This window comes from Cajanus cajan, chromosome 5 (genome assembly GCF_000230855.2).
Source record: "Cajanus cajan strain Asha chromosome 5, NIPB_CcT2T_4, whole genome shotgun sequence".
Classification (NCBI taxonomy): Eukaryota; Viridiplantae; Streptophyta; class Magnoliopsida; order Fabales; family Fabaceae; genus Cajanus; species Cajanus cajan.
The window spans coordinates 56,782,003-56,803,567 of record NC_138521.1 but is presented as its reverse complement, the minus strand read 5'-3'; the positions used below and the strand labels follow the sequence as shown (position 1 = coordinate 56,803,567).

The 21,565-nt window shown below is 28.6% G+C and overlaps 1 protein-coding gene across 2 annotated transcripts; it reads left to right on the top strand.

Moving 5' to 3' along the window:
• Positions 1 to 6,096: 6,096 nt before the first annotated feature.
• LOC109801017 (uncharacterized) lies at positions 6,097 to 10,851 on the top strand. Of its 2 annotated transcripts, XR_014434129.1 has the most exons (4): positions 6,097 to 6,552; positions 6,636 to 8,703; positions 8,974 to 10,491; positions 10,556 to 10,851. XR_014434129.1 is itself a non-coding variant. In XM_020361981.3 (3 exons), exons 1-3 carry the CDS (start codon positions 6,213 to 6,215, stop codon positions 10,283 to 10,285), a joined length of 3,720 nt encoding a protein of 1,239 aa, XP_020217570.2. In that variant the 5' UTR covers positions 6,097 to 6,212; the 3' UTR covers positions 10,286 to 10,851. The 2 variants fall into 2 exon arrangements, 1 of the variants encoding a protein (XP_020217570.2); XM_020361981.3 differs by having other exon boundaries at positions 8,974 to 10,851.
• Positions 10,852 to 21,565: the final 10,714 nt, after the last annotated feature.

Here is a 21,565-nt window from a genome sequence, read left to right as displayed (position 1 = left end):
GATATTTATCATGATAAACACAAATAAGCAAAGTTTCAAAAAAAAAATTATAAGAACTACAAATTTAAAAAATTGTTGATTAAAAAAATATTAAAAAAATCTATTTTAAATTATAGAAACTAATTTTTTTTAAAAGATAAATATATGAACTAAAAGATATTTTTTAAAATTATATGAACTAAAATAAGGAGAAAAGTATTTTAACCGAAATTAATCTAAAGGTTCCAGATTCTCACTACAATGCAATTAAGTTCCTAAGATCCTAAAGTACCTGTTGAAGAAAAATAAAAGCAAGCTAACTATATAATTTGGTCTCAGAAAATGATAATTTGGTCTCCAAGATTTTTTAATTAAATGTTTGCATTAGCATGCTAAATGGGACTTGAATTCTCTCCAACAAGTGTTCTCTGGAGCTCTCTATGACCTTTCTATCTCTCTACTTCTTTTTATTCCCATCATTTACGATATATTTTCTCTCTCAATTATTTGTGTGCTTTTAGTTCTAAATTTTGGACCTGTAGAAGATTTATGTTGTGTCAAATGTCAAGTAAAACCTGGTTTAGGTGGATGTAGAATAATGTGTATATGATTTTTTTTATCAAAAGTTTTTAACATACTTCAACATTTGTATTTCTTAATTAATGATTCAAAATTAATTTCTATCTTAAATATAAATTTGTAATTAAAATTATTACTTTATTTTTAATATGGACCGACTCATGAGAGGAAATTATACCTCTTAATTATTAAAAAAAATTGAAATATGTAATATTACATATAATTTTGATTTTTCAATTTTAAATTTGTAAAATTTGCAGTTTTGTATATAAAAGAAGTCTACTATGAAATATTTTTCAGTTCACGATTAGATTTCGTAACATTAATTTTGACTTGATATTAAATAAATAATGTAACAATTAATATTATTTTTTTTATAAGAAACATATTATTGTATATGTTATACTATAACTTATTCCTATAAAAAGGGTCAGAATTAGTATTTAATAATATTATGTTAGATAATACTTTTAAATTTTTTTATTTTTATCTATTCTTATCAGATAAAAGTGGAGACTAAAAGTATAATATAACTTAAATATTATTAAGTGGATAAAATTTTACTTTTGATCTCTTTATTTTTGTCAATCCACAATTTTATTCTCTTTATTTTAAAATAGGGATATTTAATTTTTTTAATTTTACAAACACAAACTTTTGGTTCTCCAATCAAATTGACATATATTATCTATTAAATTTTAAATTTTATTCATACTTAAGTGACGTGACATCTAGTAATATGATATTTAGAAATAAAAAACTAAAAAAATATGTAAATAAGATTTATTAATAAAATAAATACTAATCAATTGGTAAAATAAATATAAATGAAGTTTTTTATGTTATTTTTTAATTGTTATCCTTATACGACATGTTAATGAATATTATATCGTTTAAATGGTGACAAATTATTTAATAACGTCATTTAAAGATCAACAAACATTGAATTGTCATAGGGCTAAAATTTTGTATTTTTAGAAATATGGAGACTAAATGTCTTTATTTTAAAATAAGGGATCAAAATTGTAGATTGATAAAAATAGAGACTAAAAGTATAACTTAACATAATAAGTATTAATTGTCATATCATCAACATAGTGTGTGTTTAGACATTGGATTTATAGTTCCATGTAACAAAAGTGACATTGAAGTCAATCTATCACTCACATTGTTTTTTTCTAGAGTTGTCAAAATGAATCACATTTTGTGAGTCAATTCGACTCACCACTTATTCGAGTCAAGTTGGATTAAAATGAATTTACAAATTTTAGTATTGTTGAAAATTCAATTCGGCCCACTAAAAACTCGAGTCATGAGTTGAATCCGTGATAAGTCAGATTAGCTCACAAGTCTACTCACACAAAAAATAATATAAAAAACCACAACTCACTCATAAAAAGAAATTAAAAACCCACAACCCATTTATTTGCTTAGCCAAATATCACATAGGAGGGTTATTTACTGGGTTAGGAACTCATTTTTGAGGGAGAAAAAAAATAAGAAAAAGAAAAAAAAAACAAATCATGTGTTTGGACATTAGAAAAAATGTAGATTTGACTGGATAGATATTTAAAAAAGGCTAGATAGATATTTAATATTTTTATAAAAAATATGTATTTTAAAAGAAATGGTTGGACATTAGAAAAAATATATTCTTTTATATATTTTTTAAATTAAATGAACTAACACTGACTCGTAATGAATCATGTGAAATGTATTTTTTATTAGTTTATTATAAGGTAAACGAGGTTTAATTGACTTACTTATTAGCTAAGATTAACTAAGCTGCATGGCGATTTTGACAAGTTTAACTTTTTCCATTTATATAATCTTTTTTAATATTTTAGCATTCACAATTCACAATATATTTTATTTTATGTCAAAATTTATAATAAATAAAAATTTTAAATATATAAATTATAAGATTAAATATGATTTGCAATTTTTTTGACTTTCTCAATTTTTACTTGTAATCTTCAAATAAAAATTTCTTGATAACATTGTTGGTCCTTATTGTCAACTATTTTTTTTTTTGGAAAAGTTTTTAGAAATTAAAATCAAATAAAATTTGTTCAAAGACAAAATGAATACCTACAAAAGTTTAGGACTAAAATAAATTTACAAATAAATAAAAAAAATATAATTTTACAATATTAAATCTTTGTTTTTAAATCAATACAATATAATATCTTTTTAAAATATTAAGATTATAAATAAAAAATTAATAATATTGTATTAAAAAAGATAAAATCACACTTATTTGGTACCTATTTCTTAAACTCACGTGATAATATGAGCTGTAGAAAATATTAAGTATATTGTCCGGACTATTTTCGATTTTCAATAAAAGTCTTTAAATATAATTTATAAATAATAATGCTCTTTTACTAAAAATAACTAAATACATTTTGAAAAATCTTTAAAAAGGTAAAACTTTGGCTACTAAAGAAAAAAATTATAATTTTAACGATTAAATTATGTTTGTAGTCTTTTGTTTATTTATTTATTTAATTTAATTTGATCCTTTTGTAATTCAATTTAGTCCTTTAAATTTACAAAGTGATTTAAAATATTTCTTTTTGTTGATTTTTTAATAGTCAATGTCAAAAAAAAAATTAGTTGACCATTACCTCTACCCATTAGTATAGTTATTGATATGATGAAAGATCAAATTGAATCTTATTAATATTATAAGGGATCAAATTGAACCTTATTATAATTATAAAAGGATCAAATTAAACTTATTTAAAAACACAAAGGAACAAATTGAATGTATTTAAAAGATAAAAGGCAAAAATATAATTATATATTAGTGGAATTCCATAACATGAAGTTACAATTAAAACAACTTAAAAATAATATAAAATGTATTCTAACACAATCAATTAACTTTTAGTAAATTTTGAAGTTGAACAAATGTTTTACATTCTAATGACTAACTAAAATTTGGTTAAAAAAATAAGACCAAAAACTTCACTCCTATGGTGGTTTGACTTCTTTCTAGGTTTAAGTTGGTTGTATTTGGCTTGGTGCATGAAATTAAGTTTGGATTGATGCAATTGGGTTTGGATTAGTGTAGTTGGTTATGTATAGGTTCAATTTAATCCTTTATATTTTTAAATAAGCTTAGTTTGATCCTTAATGTTTCCGGTTCAATTTGGTGTTTTGTTGTATGATAAATTATGTCACATTGACCATTAGAAACTTAATAGAAAGTATAATTTTGAGTCAATTTATAAACATAAAGAACTAAATTGAATTTTTCAAAAGACAAATGCTCATATTGAATTTTAAAAATTAGATAAATAACTAAAATTATAATTTACCCTAATTTTAATTGACATAAACCACATACACAAGAATGGATACTAAAAAAAAAATTATTATTTGACTCTTAACTAAAAGTGTCAAAATAGGTCCAACTTGATGGGTCAACCCAACTCATCATAATTATGGGTCGAGTCGGGTCAATATATATATATATGTGTGTGTGTGTGTGTTTTATGTAGTTATCATTTAAAATTTTGATTGATAATTTTTTTATATTTATATTTAAATCAATGATAAACTTTATTTCAAATAGAAAAAATTATAACTCTTTGTTTTATTTATTAAAAATAAGAACATGTAAGTATTTTTTTATTTTAAAAATTTTGGTAAGCCAACCTATCTAATCCAATGTTTTAAAAATTGACTCGGATCGACTGGTCGAAACAATTTAACTAGGAATCGGTAGTCTAATTGGTTCAAGCCTTGATTCATGCATTCAACTCATCACAAATCGGAGCCCTTGATTTATGTAGTTGACTCATTACAAATCGGAGTGAATCAATCAATTTTTCTGTTCTACTAGTGAACCGATTCAACCATAAAAAAGCACAACATTGGAATCAAATCCTGCTCACCATAGCATAAAGAGTCTTGTCAAATATTACGATGACTACTTGTTTTAATGAATTTTTTTGTGATATATGCAACTTAAACAACTTTTATAATATATTATTAATAATTTTAAATTATATGTTTAATAATATAATATATATGTAGATATTACATATATTACATATATTATTTTGCAATATCAATTACAAGTATATTATATTTATATATATATATATATATATACATGTTATTTATATTTTAATTTGTATTAATATACAGTTTAACACGCAAATTTTTCATGTTTCTTTATACAAAATAAAAATAAAGATAATTTAAAATAAGATGGAAATTGAAATTTAAGATGCCATATAATTTTTTTTTAAATTTATAAGTATAAAATATACACAACATGAATATTCTTTTTAAAAATTAATAGAAATCGGGTTATACAGTTCAATTAGTGATCTATTGGTTCAACCTTTGACTCATTGACCTAGTACCCTAACTAGTTTGATGACTGATCTAATTTTTAAAATTATGATCTAATCCACCAACTCATGGTAAGTTGAGTTAAGTTAAAAATTTTCTAATTCTCCAAGAAGTGAGTTGAGTTAGATTAACTTGTTTAAATCACCAATTTGTGATGAGTCAACCTGGATTTTGATATCTTTACTCTTAACTTAACCGAGAAGAAAAATATCTTTAAACATACTCCTTTAACACTTTTTATGACTCTAGTTTTTCAAAATTTGATATCATTTTTTAATTCTTTGACAAATTAGATGTTTATGAAAAAGATTTAAGTGCCTATTAGTCTAACAACAAGACATGATTTTTAACAATATTTTTAAAACTACTCATATTTGCTTTTGGTTTAATTTCTTACTTTTGATAGAAAAGCATAGTTTAACATTGATAATGACACACAATCAAACATACTAAAAGTAATAAGATGACCTCTATTGATTAAAAATATGATCAAAATGTTTTTAACGAGACTTGAGTAATTTCTCTTAAATAAAGGTGAAAATAACTTTGTCATTTTTAAATAATATTAAAATTTCTACTATGATCAAATGAGCCGACATTCAACTCTTATCTTATTATTATTATTTTTACTAAAAGATGTTGAGTTTACTTCAACAAGCATATATACAAATTATTTTCTTAAATTATGATACATGAAATATATGTATCTTAATTTTGGGAGCATTTAAGATTTCGTACATGCCTTTAACATCTTCATTATATTAAATAATCTTAATAGTTGTTAATAAAAGAGGTATACACATCATCTTATATATGTTAAATCACATATCTTTCACTAAAATTAATGTAATTTGTGTTAAATAAAACTATTATGTTCTTATAAATATTTAACAAGACCACATTAAGAATTAAGTATGAAGTATGGGTTAGGTTGTTTAACATAAAAAAATGTTTCTAAACAAATTATTTAAAAGTCATTTTTTTAAGTAGCAAATTGAAATTGTTTGTTGAAAAGAAAAAAAAGACTGCTTATTTTAAAAAAAAAAATAATAACTCAACAGATTAACAGAAAATAGAAAATTACTTATTTTATTTAAAAAAAAAAATTTTTTTTTTTTAAAACAAACACGACCCAGGAAAAATAGTTAAAACTTAAAAACCCCAGTTAGCAGTTAGGAGTTAGGAGTTAGCACTTAGCACAGAGGGTACAAGCAAGGGTTTTAGCTCCGCCACCATTTTCTATAGGAAATAGGAATCCTCCCTCAAGCTTCCAATACACACCCATGGCAACCGGTTTCCGATTGTTGGTGATCCCCACGGCGAGGCCCGTTCTCAGCAAAACCCTCTTCTTCATGTCCTCGTGTTGGCCTCGCACGCTTCACACGCCATCATCGGAGGAGTCCCGAAACGTGAGGGTTTGGGCGTGGTGGGACTTCAAGAGCTGCGCCGTGCCCGGGGGCTTCGACGCCGCCAAAGTCGCCCCCGCAATAATGGAGGCCGTCAGAGCCAACGGCATCAAAGGCCCCCTCAGCATCACCGCTTTCGGCGACGTTCTGCAACTCCCCCGATACCGCCAGGAAGCCCTCGCTTACACCGGCGTTCGCTTCACCCACGTCTCCAACGGTTCCTCTTCTCCCCTATCGCTCGCTTTTTCTATTCCTTTACTTTTCGCCGTCTTTCATTCACTTTAATTCTCGCTGTCGCAGATGAAAGGAATAGCGCCGACATTATCGTTGACCTAATGTATTGGGTTTCCCAAAACCCTCCACCTGCGCATCTCTTTTTGATTTCCGGTGATAGAGACTTTGCTGGCATTTTGCATAGGTTGAGAATGAGTAATTACAATATCTTACTTGCTACACCGGAGAGGACTCCTAGTGTTCTCTGCGGTGCTGCAACAATAGCGTGGCATTGGCCTTCCTTGCTTAAGGGAGAAAATCTTACTGGAAAGCATTTCAATTATCCTCCTGATGGTCCCTCCGGTTCTTGGTATGGAAGCTGTATGGTGAGCCAGCTTGAGAAGCCGCCTGCGCCGTGTTTGCCCAATGTTGAGGTCTATGAGCCTTCCTCAGGTTCAGTTCCTAAGTCACTTGTGAGGCAGATTAGGCATATATTGAGTATGCATCCCAAAGGGATAGGCATTACTGAGCTTCGTGCTGAGTTGGCAAAATGTGATGTGCAGTTGGATAAGAGTTTGTTTGGACATAAGAACTTTTCTCGCTTTTTGTTGTCGTTGAAACGTGTTCAGCTTCGGCCTGTTGGCGACGGTAGCTATTGTGTGCATTTGGTTTCTTCGGAATCTGCAGAATCTTTTGAGAGCAGTTCTGTGGCGTCAAATGTGTCTGGTGTTGGGAATGGGGATAGAGGACGTGCAGCGGCTGTGAAGCCAAATGGTGATGATAAAAGTGAGGTTAGGGATGCAGAAGAGACATCCTTGATCTCCACTTGCCTTGAAAGGAGTTCGGATGATGATTTAAAATCTTTCCAACCAGGGCCTCCACAGGGGAGACCCAATGAGGAAATTGTGGATGGTAAATCATCATCTTCTGTAGTGGTTGAAGGCCATGTTTGTCAGCCCCCAAATGAATTGCAGAAATCTTCTGTGGCTAATGCGCAACAGTCAAAGACTCAACAGCCACCCAAGGACAACAAAGATTCCAAAACAAAGATGGATTCCTTACAAATGACATCTCAAAAATCTGATAATGACATTGTTAAGTCTGAGGATGCAAGTCATAAAAGTATGGAAAAGCTTATAACTTCAGAGAATCACCCTGCTGGAAATGTTCACAAGATGGTGGAAAACAATGTTATTGCAAATTATGAGTCTGGATATTTTGAAGCAAAGAACAAATATGAGAAATCATCATCTTCTGTAGTGGTTGAAGGCCATGTTTGTCAGCCCCCAAATGAATTGCAGAAATCTTCTGTGGCTAATGCGCAACAGTCAAAGACTCAACAGCCACCCAAGGACAACAAAGATTCCAAAACAAAGATGGATTCCTTACAAATGACATCTCAAAAATCTGATAATGACATTGTTAAGTCTGAGGATGCAAGTCATAAAAGTATGGAAAAGCTTATAACTTCAGAGAATCACTCTGCTGGAAATGTTCACAAGATGGTGGAAAACAATGTTATTGCAAATTATGAGTCTGGATATTTTGAAGCCAAGAACAAATATGAGAAATCAACTGGAAAGGAGGTTGATGAAGTTTTTCACAACCCATCTTCTTTACCAGTTGACGACTCTATAGTTGTCCAAAGACCTGGTGGAAGCGCTGAAACTAATAGCAGAAGTCCAACATTCTTTAGCTGGTTTAGAAGTTGGTGGCCATTTGGGAAAAACAATGCAAAGTATGACAATTTGACCGCTCATCAGAACAAGGTGGTTAGTGAAGTTGAGGATTCCAAGTTATCTGAACTGGACCAGTCTGTTCGTCAATTTGAAGAGCCCAAGTCAACAGAACTGAGTCAGAATGTTAGTCATATTGAGGATTCCAAATTATCTGAACTGGACCAGTCTGTTCGTCAATTTGAAGAGCCCAAGTCAACAGAACTGAGTCAGAATGTTAGTCATATTGAGGATTCCAAGTTATCTGAACTGGACCAGACTGTTCGTCAATTCGAAGAGTGCGAGTTATCAGAACAGAATCAGAATGTTAGTCATTCCAGAAAGCCCAAGTTATTTTCTAGTGCTTCCTTTTGGAATGAAATGGAATCATTTATTTTTGCGCCGAAAGCATCACTTCTTTTCTCCCAATCAAGAAGCAGGTTAGCGTGCATTTTTAGTTCTGTACAGATCTTTTAAAAAATTCTCTCTTTGTTACTGATAATAACCAGCTCTTGGCCTCCATGTGTTCGTTCATTCCTTGTTCCAATCTGAAAATCGACTACCAAAAAAGGAAAACAATGTTGACGAATTAATTATATCATAAAGTTTCAGTTGAAAGTTGTCTCTTTTGATATTTTATGGTGATCATTATGTAACTAATTGATGAAGGAGAAATTTAGTAACATTCTGTTATATGTTATTTGTGTCAGGGAGGATGTGGTGCATAGATTACAAAGTGGCGGTCCCCTGGTTCTTAGATCACTCCCCAAAAAAGATATCCTTCATTTGGTGGAATTGTTAATAATAGAGAAAAAATGGTTGGAAGAAAGCCCCTCCCGAATATTTCCTTTTAAGCTAACTCAACCTGTTCAGAAGAATTCATTGATGGACCAATCTCATGGTGCAAATGGTTTGAGATCTCTCTTTCTAAGCAGAACATCACAGTCGAACTTGCAAAAGTCAGTAGAACATGATGTGGAGAAACACAATCAGAGTATTTCTCATTCTCAAGCTTCTGCTCCAGTCACTGAAACAATATATATTAAGAGATCAAGATATGATATATTAGGAGACTGTCAGAAACTTGTGAGTGAGATACTGAGGGAACATCCCGAGGGATATAATATTGGTTGTTTCCGAAGACTATTTGTTGATAGGTATGGCTATCATCTTGATATAAAGAAACTTGGTTATCAAAAGTTGGCAGCCTTGCTACAGATAATGCCTGGGGTTAAATTAGAGTCTACTTATATTTTTCCTTCTGTGACTACTGTCTGTGATTCTGACTCCGAAACGTCTACCCTCAAAACTCAAGCAACCACTGATAGTCATGCAGCCTCTAACTCAGACAGTGAATTATCTGAGTCAGCCCTGAAACATGCTAACAATGAATCTTCATGGGACGAGTTAGGTCCTGTTTCTTTCAACAAATCCAACATGAGTGATTTGGAAATAAAGTCAAGTCAGAAAGCTATAGAACTGGATACATCAAAGTCAAAGCATCCTGATTATGAACCTGTATTCTCAGATGATGAGTCTTCTGCATCTGAAGGAGAGAGCTCTTGTTTATCTCAATCAGAAGAGCAAAGAAAGCCAAAATGTAATGAACAAAACAGTTCTTTTTGGCAAGCTATGGATTTGTGGCACAGCAACAAGGAAGGAGAGAATAGTGTCAAGAACTCAGACAAGTATGACAGCTTGGGTGTTTCTCTGACTGGTATTTTAGATTCATCCACTGAGTTGACCAAGGATACTCATTCCAAAATTCCTTCCTCGAATTACAGAGAGAATAGTGTCAAGAAACCAGACAATGTTGAGAGCTTGGATGTTTCTCTGGCTGACATTTTTAATTCATCCACTGAGTCGACCAGTAGTACACTTTCCAAAATTCCTTCACCGAATAAAGGAGAGAAGCAAAGATCTGAAAAGAAATATTCGTTTGTTGCTGATCCAGTCTTACCTAACAAGGACAAGCTGGTTGATGGCTTCAAGAAAACAGATGAGTCAAATATGCAAAACTAGTTCTTTATGCAAGCAGGATCTGGGTCCTATAATTCCATGATAAGAAATTTGGGATTCTCATAATTCAACATTATAGATAGAATGCAATGGTGATACAGTTCTTTATAGTTTATATCAAGGAATTGCAGATTTAGCTGGCCATTTCCCTGATATTTTAGTTGAGGAAGATTCCGATGGTTGCTAGTTGCAACTCCGAAATTCTCTAGGTAATATGAAATTCTTTACTGCTGGAACAGTTGAGTTTTGGTCTTTTACGTGCTGTATTGGCAGGTGATCGTAGCAGGGTTATGATTCATAACACTCTTTCGAAGGAGCAAGATCCATTAGACATGGTATCCTATTAAATTCCTTTAAGGGCTTATATCCCTTTCCTTTTCCTCCCTCTTTTTGATTTATCATTCGGCAATACAGCTTCTATTTCACTAGGTAATGATGACCCAGAATTATTATTTTTTAATTATCATTTGCAACCATGGTTAAGTATTTTATTTTCACTAAAATATATCGTTTTAGTTTAAAATTTTAATATAATATTGGAATGATTGAATTTTATACTACTTATTTAACATTGTGTGATTCGTTTTCTGTGAGTCTGTTTGCTGGTCTCACTTACCTGTCATACATGTTTAGACTCTACTGCATTCTGCGGAGTGCGGTGTTGACTTTGGCTACTGGTGATTGTTTAATTGTCAAGCTCTTAGTTAACTATTAAACTTATTTTGCTAGTTTATGATTTTGTAACACAAAAACGGGTTAACTCTCCCACAAGCTCTTTATGGGTGTTAGCAGGTCGTGGTTAACTCGTGAATCCAACCCAACCCAATAACATTTCAGTGAGTAGGGTAAGGTTATTGAGTTAGGTTGGACAATGTTTTACTTATCTGATTGTAATTGAGTTGGGTAACAGGTTAAAAGGTATGTAATTTGATCAAATCGACCTAAATTTAATAATAATAAAAAAATACTAATTATCTTATATGCGCAAGATACATAAAATTATAGATATACTCATATACAGGATATGTTAATTAAGACTTAAGTTAATCATCTAATATGTATCCATCTTATTATTCTTGTTAGTGTTGTGTTGTGTGAGATATGTATCATGTCACATGTTATTTGTTATTAATGTTTGAGACATATATTAAAAGTTGAATTAATTATGCATTTTTTAATTTTAATATTTTTTCTTCAAAATTTTAGAATATTTTAATTGATCAATCATATTTCTCAACCAGACCCAACTATATTACATTCAGGTTGGGTTAGGTTGCTTGGAAAAAATGCAAACTGGAAATTAGATTGGATCCTAAAATAGGTTAAACCAACTTGCCTAAACCTCTAATGATATGTTTCATGAAATAATAAATATCTTCTTCTCATTATTGTAGGATAGTTTAGTACTTTTATTTGTTGGCTTCTGTATTTTCTATTGTCTTTATATTCTCTTCTCATTATTGTAAATTCAAGACGCTTGTAATGCAATAGAATAGTGCATATTTTCTCTTCTCTGTGAACTGCTACTTCCCTCTCTTCTATATTTGCATTGTTAATATTTTCAAACAATCTAGACTATGTAAGCTTAATCAAGTTTGCGAGTGAATTTACTATTGGAGTTTACCCATACTATCAAGTTTGACAAGATTCGGCTTGCCTCCGAGTCAAATGAAATAAAAATCTCTCGTGCATGCATCCCCGGTATATAGTTCCAATGCGTGGTGATTGTGGCTTAGTTATGTTATACTTGGTTCTCTAAAACTTGAGTTTTCATATCGAAAAATATTAAAAACTTTATTTTACTGTGCCATATATGGAATAACTACTTCTATTTTAATTTTTAAATTATACTTGAGGCGATTTCGGCAGGTTGCAAAAACGACGGTTAATAAAGGTGATGGTTACTTCTAAACACTCGACGTTTGAGTGAGTGCCAATGTGATTTTAGTACTAGAATTAGATAACATATCTGAAGAAAATGTTTGTATAAATATTTAGACTAGAAACGGCAATGGACAATGTCGATGATATTGAGGATTTTGGTATATAACTGGAAGTTTTCTTAAGGACTTGGTAGAGCATCACGGAGGACGAAGTTGGACCCAATCGATCTGAAGTCCCACGACCAATCCGCAAATGACGATTTCTAGCTTTTATGCAAAAGAAATTGATCGATCAAACATATGTAAGTGTGAAACAGCACGGGTAATATCATAGTTTTGTATATAAAAATATCATACCATTATCCTTATATAAATAGATATTTTTATGAAGTTATTATATTAATTCATTTTTATATATGGTCATAGCATTATTTATATATTCATTGGTTATGAACTAATTTGAAGTTTATTATTCTATTTCTATATTATAAAATTAAAATATATAGTTTAAATTAAATACTTTTTTATGCAGTGGAAAATGAAAACAATCACAAAACAAAAGTTAAGTTATACAACTAAACAAGGGAACTGCCACCCCAGAGACATCAGCTATCAGCAAAAGCTCAAGCATTGGTTGGGGTTCTCAATATTGTTTCTCTTTTCGTATTTTAAATGTGTATTTGAGCATTTCATATGCTACTTTTGTATTAGGCAAGAGAAATAAACTATTGAACTATTTTAGCCTGCAATTTCTTTTATCAAGATTTGTATACTTCATTTTCTTAATTACTTGATCCTAATAATTTATCTCAGTGTTAGTAGATTAGTCATTCGCTCGGTCATGGTATTAGATTACTTTGATATATACACTAGTGGAGTCGAGGTTTGTGTATTTATTTTTTGGTAAAAAAAAAAGAATTTTGAGAGTAATTGTGTGTTAATAATGTAAAAAAAATAAAAATGAAGGTCACTAAGATGGAAAGAAAGAGATGAGAAGAGAGAGAGAGAAAATTATATGAGTAGTGAGAAGTTTATTTGCAATAAAAATGTAAATATGGTTACTCGAGAAGGTTAAAAGACTAAAATGTATAAAAGAAAATAGATAAAAATAAATGAGTTTAATTTTTATAAAAGTTTTGAAAGAGAAAATAATTTCATTAAAAATGATAATCAAAAGCAGTTGAGAGAGAAAATATTTTCTTTATATATTATTATAGATATAATTTAATTTTTTAACATAAAATAAAAAAAAATAGCTCTACTGTATTGGATTTCTTTCTTTTAATAATCTTATAAAGGTACACGGCTCAGTCAGTTCTCATCGAACCAAAATTTAACTCTTGGTTTAAAAAATTTTTTAAAAAAAATTCGTCTTTCAAATACTTGAGCATGCAATCTTGGACAGTGTTGTCTCAGTTGACAGGAGTCACAGGACACTGACTAAATTAAACAAAATGTTACCCAGCCCGCTACTTGGTGTCACTGTGATATAAAAAATCAACTAATTGTATATATGACATAAGAAGGAAGAACACAGGAAAAAGTAAAATTTACTCAATAAAATAATATTAAAACTATGTTTACCTTTTAAAATTATTTTCTATTATTGCATTTTTTTGACACATAATAATATTTTAATATGTACAATGTATTAAATAAAATTTTCTTTTATACAAGTTTATCATAGATAAATATTTTAACTATGTAAATTATATTGCGATCAAATTTATAATAAATAAATATTTTAAACATATAAATTATATTTTAAATTTATAATAAATAGTCTATATTATGATACTGACATTTTAATTTATGTATATGACAATCATTTGTTTTATATGAATAAATTTATAATAAATAAATAATTTTGATTATATATTAAAATTTAAATTATACTTTTAGTTATTTGTCTTATTTTAAAAGTTTATTATAATTTTTTATCTTTTAAAATATTTATTTTAATCTTTTAAGTTTGAGTCGATTTGTTTTTTTTTTTTATAAATAATTATTGTTTTCAATTTTGAGAAACAGTTTTGAATTATTTTTTGACAGATTTAAAAGTTATTAGATTCACTTACATGAAAACTAGTTACCGATATTTGAATAAAAAAGTCTAATATACAAAAAAAAATCTTGTAAAAAATTTAAAAAAATCAAATTTTATATAATTTTATAGTTGCTTATGTGATATATTATTTGCACAATTTATACTATGTTAGAGTTCTAACATGAATTAAATTTTATAATTTTTAAAAAGGTGAATCTAATCAATTAAATAAAAATTTAAAATCATATCTCAAAATTAAAAATAGTCATTGTTTTAAAAAGAGCAAATCAATCCAAATTTAAAAGATAAATGATCAAAATGAATGTTTTAAAAGATAAAGAACTAAAATAAATACTAAAAATAAAATTAAATGACTAAAAGTATAATTCGTCTATATTATATTAATATTAAAATGTATAATAAATAAATAACTTTAAATATGTAAATTATATTTTAGATATATAATAATTGATTTACATTGTGATATAAATTATGTTTAATTATTGATAATTTTTTTAAATAAAAATAATAAAATAAATATGAAAAGTATATATTCAAATAGACAAAAAGGTTAAAAAATATTGAAGTAAATATAATATAAAATATTGAAGACTAATATTTGAATTTTAAACTCTTGAAATAAAGATGAAAATGATAAATAAATAAAAAAAGAGAGAGAAGTGGTTACGAAAACGAAATATATGAGTGATGACAATTCCTTAAATTTTTTTTAAAGAAAATTAAAAAAAAAATCACTTACTTTTATCTCACGAGAGCGTATTATAGGATTATTTTTTGATAAAAATGTTTATAGAAATTCTTTTAATTTATTATCTAATTTAATTTTTATTATTTATCATATTTATTTATGAATTAAATCAACATTAACCCCTATCAAGGCTTGAAATGAGTTGACTTGACTTGAGTTCAGCTCGATTATATTCGGTTAGGATTGACCCAACATACTTTTAGACCTAAATCAACTTTTGATATGAGATCTTAATAAAATTAATCAAAGTAATAAAAAAGTTGAGTCTTTATAAAAAAATTAATTTTTTTTTCAAGAATGTTCAAACTTTATTTTTAAAAAAAATACCCTAATTATTATTATACTAAATTAACTAATAGTATAAATACTAATACTATATTTTTTTGGGAGGTTTAAAGCAAGGGATTGCTTAGCTTTAGGGTTGGTCGATCCTATATTTGGCCTATCTCCTAGCTCGACTCAAATTGAACCATTTTTTTTAGTTTGAATTTTACTCTGTTCAAGTTCATTAGCAGTTTGATTCAATTGATTAACTTAAATCACATGAACCAAAAATTAATTTTTTTAATCTTGTATATTTAACGATTTCAATTTAATAATAAATTTTAGATAAAATGATTGTTTAAATTTTTTTAAAACGACAAAATATAACGTATTTTATTATTTTTGTCAGATTACAAAGTATAACTAAAAAAATAATTACAAGCAAAGTCTGTATAAATAAAAACTACTTCTCATTGTATAAAATAATAGAAAATCCAATCTATAACTACAAAATTTTAAAGTGTCCATTATTTTTATTATTATTAACTTAAAACTATGTTTTGAATGTTCTTTCAAATTTTACTAAGCTGAATTTAAATAGAAATTAAATTATATAAATTATATATTTATATGTTAAGTTGATTGATGAACCAAAAGGGTCAAAAATTATATGCAACTCAAGTTTGATTCATTTATTTATCGAGTTCAATCTTTAACTTAAGTTCAACTTATTTTCTTCATGAACTAAGTTTAATGAATTAATCATTGAACAAATTTTGAACTATTTTTGAGTTATTTGGAATTCATTGTCACTCATAACTTCTATATGTTAAACAAGAATGTTTTCTTATGTGAAACATTTTCAAGGGGCTTTTCTTCTCTAGGAGAGTTCTTAGAGATTCTTTTAATTTTTTATCTGATTCAATTTTAAATTATCATAATTATTTATGAATTAAATTTTAATATTTTTAAAATAAATTACCGATAAAAAATCTTTTACTACAATATAAATTATACATCATAAATCGAAAGTATAGTTATATGATCAAAGTTTCTATTTATACAAACTTCAAATATAATTTAAATATTAAAAAATAAAATTTATTTGTATATATAATTTATTATAAATTCTTATTATATATAATAAACTAATATGTCCGTTGCACAAACTAAGGGGAGTGTATTGGATTAGAATTTTAAAGGACTTTTTTAGTTAAAAAAAATCCTGCGGATTTTAAAAAACTTTACAGGATTTTCATGAATTTTAAGATTTTGCAGGATTCTACAAGACTTAAAATCAGGATTTTAATAGATTCTGCAAGACTTTTAAATCAAGATTTTAATGGATTCTGTCGGATTTTGTAGAATTTTCGTGGACTTTTGACATTTGATAAGATTTCAAAAAAAAATTCATACATTCAAATTTAAAAAGAGTCAAAGACAAAAATAATAAAAAAAAATAATGTCCATAGTTATACAGTCCTTCAAGCATTAGCGTCTTCTCGCTCTTACTCTTGTGTTTGAATAATAGGCTCAAAAATATGATCTTCATTAACTGGTAATGTTGAAGATGAAGGTTCATCCACTGCTTCAATTAGAAATTTATTAGAACGACATTCTTTATGTAGAAAGTTATGTAGTGTTAAAAATTGTGAACCTTTATTTAAAAATACCAAATATTCTCTCGATCACATTCCTTAAAGACGCATGACGAAGATTGCACAATTCTTTCTCATTTTCAGGGTCATTACCTTGACCTGCAAAATCTTGTAGATGAATATTTTAACAATATTTCCTTTTTTTAAAAATAAGTTAATGAACGCATAAACCCTAAACCCTAAAAAATTAGATACTGCAATGTCTTATGTTTATTTTTTTTTAAATATAAAAAATTCTAATTTCACAATATAAAAATAAAAAGAAAAATTCATAGAAAAAAATAAAATATTTGTTAAGTCATAAAAGGAGGAAGGATAAGAATAACAAACTCAAGGGAAGGAGAGATTGCAGTTTTTATGTTGAGAGGGTTCTTCCCCCAACTAAGATCCATTTTCATCTCATTCTGCTCACAGAAACCCTAACTCAAATTCATCTTTTATATATATATATATATATTGTAGGGATCATGATATTAATTTCATCTTTCCACCTTTTCCTTTTTTTGACGTGTGTTATAAAAAAAATTATCACTTAAAAGTTGAAATTTCAAGCATTTATTTATATTATATAAAGGAACAAATTCAACTAAATAGAATAAAATAAAGCAAGTCAATTAAAGAGAACGAACAGAAAAATAGAGCAAGTCAATGACATTATCATTTACATATCAGAGTTTCACAAAATAGGAGAATGGAATGAGAACAATACTACAATATTATATATGAGTAATGAACAATAATGCAGTATTATTAGCAGAGAAAAATGGAGAAGATAGAGAAGCATAGAAAAAAAAAGATGAAAAACTCACTTGAAAATTCTTGAAGCACTTGAAAAGACATTTATAACAATCCTTCAAAATCCGATGGGTTTGGATGAGATTGTTTTATGAATTTGGTATTTATAGATAGCACTAGAAAGTCCTTCAAAATCCTTCTCACATAACAATCCTTTAAAATCCTTATATTTTTGAATACCAATAGATTATTTTTAAGTTGTAAAAAATCCCAAATGAATACCAATGGATTTTAATGAATTCTTTAAAAAAATCTTGAAAATCTAGATTGAATACCACTGAATTATTTTTAAGTGACATAAAATCCTGATTGAATACCAATGAACTTTTTTACTAAAAAAAAAATCTTTTAAAATCCTACAAATCTTAAATGAATACACCCCCCTAAGTTACCTGTTTATACACTAAATATTGGGTGAGAGTATTTTTATAGATTATTTTTTATTAGAAATTTTAATTTTTAGGATTATTTTAACTTCTTATATAATGTAATTTTTTTATTCATTATATATATATATATATAAATTAAGTTTTAATATTTTAAAAATAAATTATCAATAATGAAATAATCTTACGTTACAATATAAATTATTTATCTTATTTTATACTACATCTAAAATATAATTCATATGTTTAAAAATATATATTTATATAATTTTCAAATATATTTTATATACTTAAATTAATATTTATTTATATATATTTTATTATAAATTTTAGTTATATATAATAAATATCTAGTCTATATAATGTCCATGTTAAAATATTCCCCAGAGTATCCACCGTCGATAGCAGTGACTAATCTCTTCCAAAGAGTGGGATAGCTTGCCCCAAGATTTAACACGGCTGCATACACAAGGCATGATTTGAACCCTTGACCTTGATTAAGCGTGGATCAACCCCTATCGCTGAACCACACGCTTGAGGTTGTAAGAACTTTATATTTAGTAGTTAGTTTAATGTTTATTTTTATCAAAATTAGTATTTTAGTATGTGCGAAACACAAGTTAAAAGCTTATCATACAAAATAAATATTTATAATAAATTAGGTATATAAAAAGTATTATGTTTAAATATATAAACTATATATAAATTTTAAATAAATAGATATTTTTAAATATATAAATTATATTTTAAATTTATGATAAATAATTTATACTATAGTACATGATTATTTTTTATTTAAAAATTATTTTTATATTAAAATTTAATTAGATATGAAGTTAAATGAATCTTTAAAAATTTTCTCATTGAAAAAAAAACCCATAAAAATACATTTGTACAATACAGTTGTTTGTATATAAGAGTTGTTTATATAATTAAAATTTATAATAAATTATATATAAAACATATTATATTTTAATATATATAAATTATACTTAAAATAAGTACATAAATATTTTTAAATATATAAATTATATTTTAAATTTATGATAATTTTTTTTAATATTTTTAATTTTTTTAAAATATTAATATTTAATTAATAAATGATTATGATAAATAAAATTAAACTAAATAAGAGATTAAAAAAATATCTACAAACTCGTTGAAAAAAACTTCTAATTAAAAATGTAACACGATGCTATGTAAACTGTCTAGAGTTTAGTTACTCATATGGAGAAAGGTATATAAGGTTTCTTTAGAGAAAAAAGCCTCATAAGTTCTTTCTTATGTCATTTCTTGAAATTCAGGCTAGAAAGTTGAGATTTTTGGAGACTGAAGTTGTCAGGCTGACCTCTTGGAGTTTCTTCTCCTTCTTCCTCTTCTTGGTTGTTTTGAGCCACTTTTCAGGTGAAGGAAGCTAGGATGTATAGTTTTGTTGTAAGTTTAGAAACTCAGTAAATGCTTGATTGGTGGATTGATTCGTTGATTTGAGGGATTTTTCCCATTTTTAGGGTTTCGGGCTAAAATGAGGTTTTTAGTGATTTCGATACATTGGGAGAATGTATGTTGGATCTGAGTTTGTTTCTGGACTATATGTTATCTATATGTTGTATGGTATGGATTGCATGTGGTGGATTTTTCTTGATTTTTAGGTTTTGGGCAAAATTTTATGAGCTAGGATTGCTGCTGTATGAATTTGTCCCGGGCGCGTGTTCAAGGCATCGGGCGTGCATTCATCAGAGACAACCATTTTGTAAGCACACCGGGTGTGAGACTAGTCACGCCGGACATGGTTTAAGATGGAAGTCTCTGGATGAATCACGCCAAGCGTGAGGTGAGCCACGTCGAGCTCGATATCAGATAATGGTTAGATGGGAGAACTTACTGATATGGCGTCAGGCGCATGGCTGGGTGCGCCGGGTGTGATTTCCCTTGTAGGTCTTTGACCTTGGGGCACCAGACATGATTTCCCCTAGTAGGTCTCTGACCTTGGGGTGTCAGGTGTGATGTAGGTCACGTCGGATGAATTTATGAGGGATTAGTCTCTGCCAGACTGACGTCGAGCGTGTAATTGGCTCTTTCGAGCGTGGAGATCCCTGGAAGTCTCTAACTTCATGACGTCGGACGCAAGGGTGAGTGCGTCGGGCGTGAGAGCCTCTGTGAGTCTGTATTTTTTATTGGGTTGGGTGCGAGCAGGGTTACGCCGAGCGTGAGTCACACTATTTGATGTGGCTGGGTTGAAATGTTTAGAATGTGGATGATATATTTATGTATGTTGAATATTGGTTCATGTATATGCTTAGATAAGTATATATGAATGTGTGATACATGATTGATATGTATGAATGTTTTAAAACATGAATTGAGATGTATGTATGTTCCTATGTTGATGATATTGACATGATGGTGGATTGACCATGAATGATTTATGATGCATTGTTTGCATGTGGTGCTTTCATGGCATGTGTAGTCTAGCATAGAAATGAGGGGGAAAATATTTTCGAACTTAAAGAGCTCACATAAAGTCTCTTGAGTGATGCTTGGATAGACCACTGAGATGCATGAGAGTAGTGCTTAGAGAGGCCATCGATATGCATGAGAGTGGTGCTTAGATAGGCCACTGATTTTGGGTGAGAGTGGTGCTTGAATAGGCCACTGGGTTGGATGAGTCTCCTCTAAGTTTTTAGCTAGTTTTGGAACGAGATATGAGGTTGAGGATTATTCCCTTAACCAAGTACTAGGGAAGGTGTGTGATTTCTTATGAATAGTCGATGGACGAACTCCATAAGTGACTTGGTAATGCATGCCAAGGTCGTGGTAAGCATGTACCCAACTGTATTATACCTAACGGTGGAACCAAACTTCCAATTGTGTAACGGACACTATCTGAGTAAACACTTAGGGGATTTGATATCCCGGTTTGCTGTTGACCCAGTAGGGTGCTTCGGCGTAAAAGCGATCAGGGTGATTTCGATAGAATGAGATGTCATTTATACTGCTTTATTGTTAAGGAGATCTCTTAAGTGAATGCGTGGCGATGCATCAAATGATTGATATGTATTTATATCTTTCATGAGTTGCATTTTATTGCATGATTGTTGTATGATAGAGTGTATATATTTTTTTTGAATTTATGAAAATGATTGATGATTTTGATGATGGTATAGCATAAGTGCTTATTCTGATGCTTGTATGGTTATTTATAGAACTCTAGCTTACCCTTTTATTTCCATGTAGATGGACTGCGATGATCAACCTATGTATGGGAGTAGGTCAAGGTTAAGATGGAGCGAGCTGCTATTGGATGCTGGAGTTTTTGTCCTAGTGTCAGAGTTACCATTTCGAGTAACTGATAGAATGTACTTGACATACACTAAGAAATATTATTCCTTTTGGATGACTGTATATACATCATATTTATATTTATTCATATAAACATGATTTTTATTTTTATTATTCATATGCATGTTTATATTGTTATACA

Bases quoted from the DNA above. Each gene is read 5' to 3' on its own strand.
- LOC109801017 (XM_020361981.3), top strand. From the start codon at position 6,213: ATGGCAACCGGTTTCCGATTGTTGGTGATCCCCACGGCGAGGCCCGTT. The intron at 6,553-6,635 runs GTTCCTCTTCTC...TCGCTGTCGCAG, and splicing joins CTTCACCCACGTCTCCAACG to ATGAAAGGAATAGCGCCGAC. The intron at 8,704-8,973 runs GTTAGCGTGCAT...TATTTGTGTCAG, and splicing joins TTCTCCCAATCAAGAAGCAG to GGAGGATGTGGTGCATAGAT.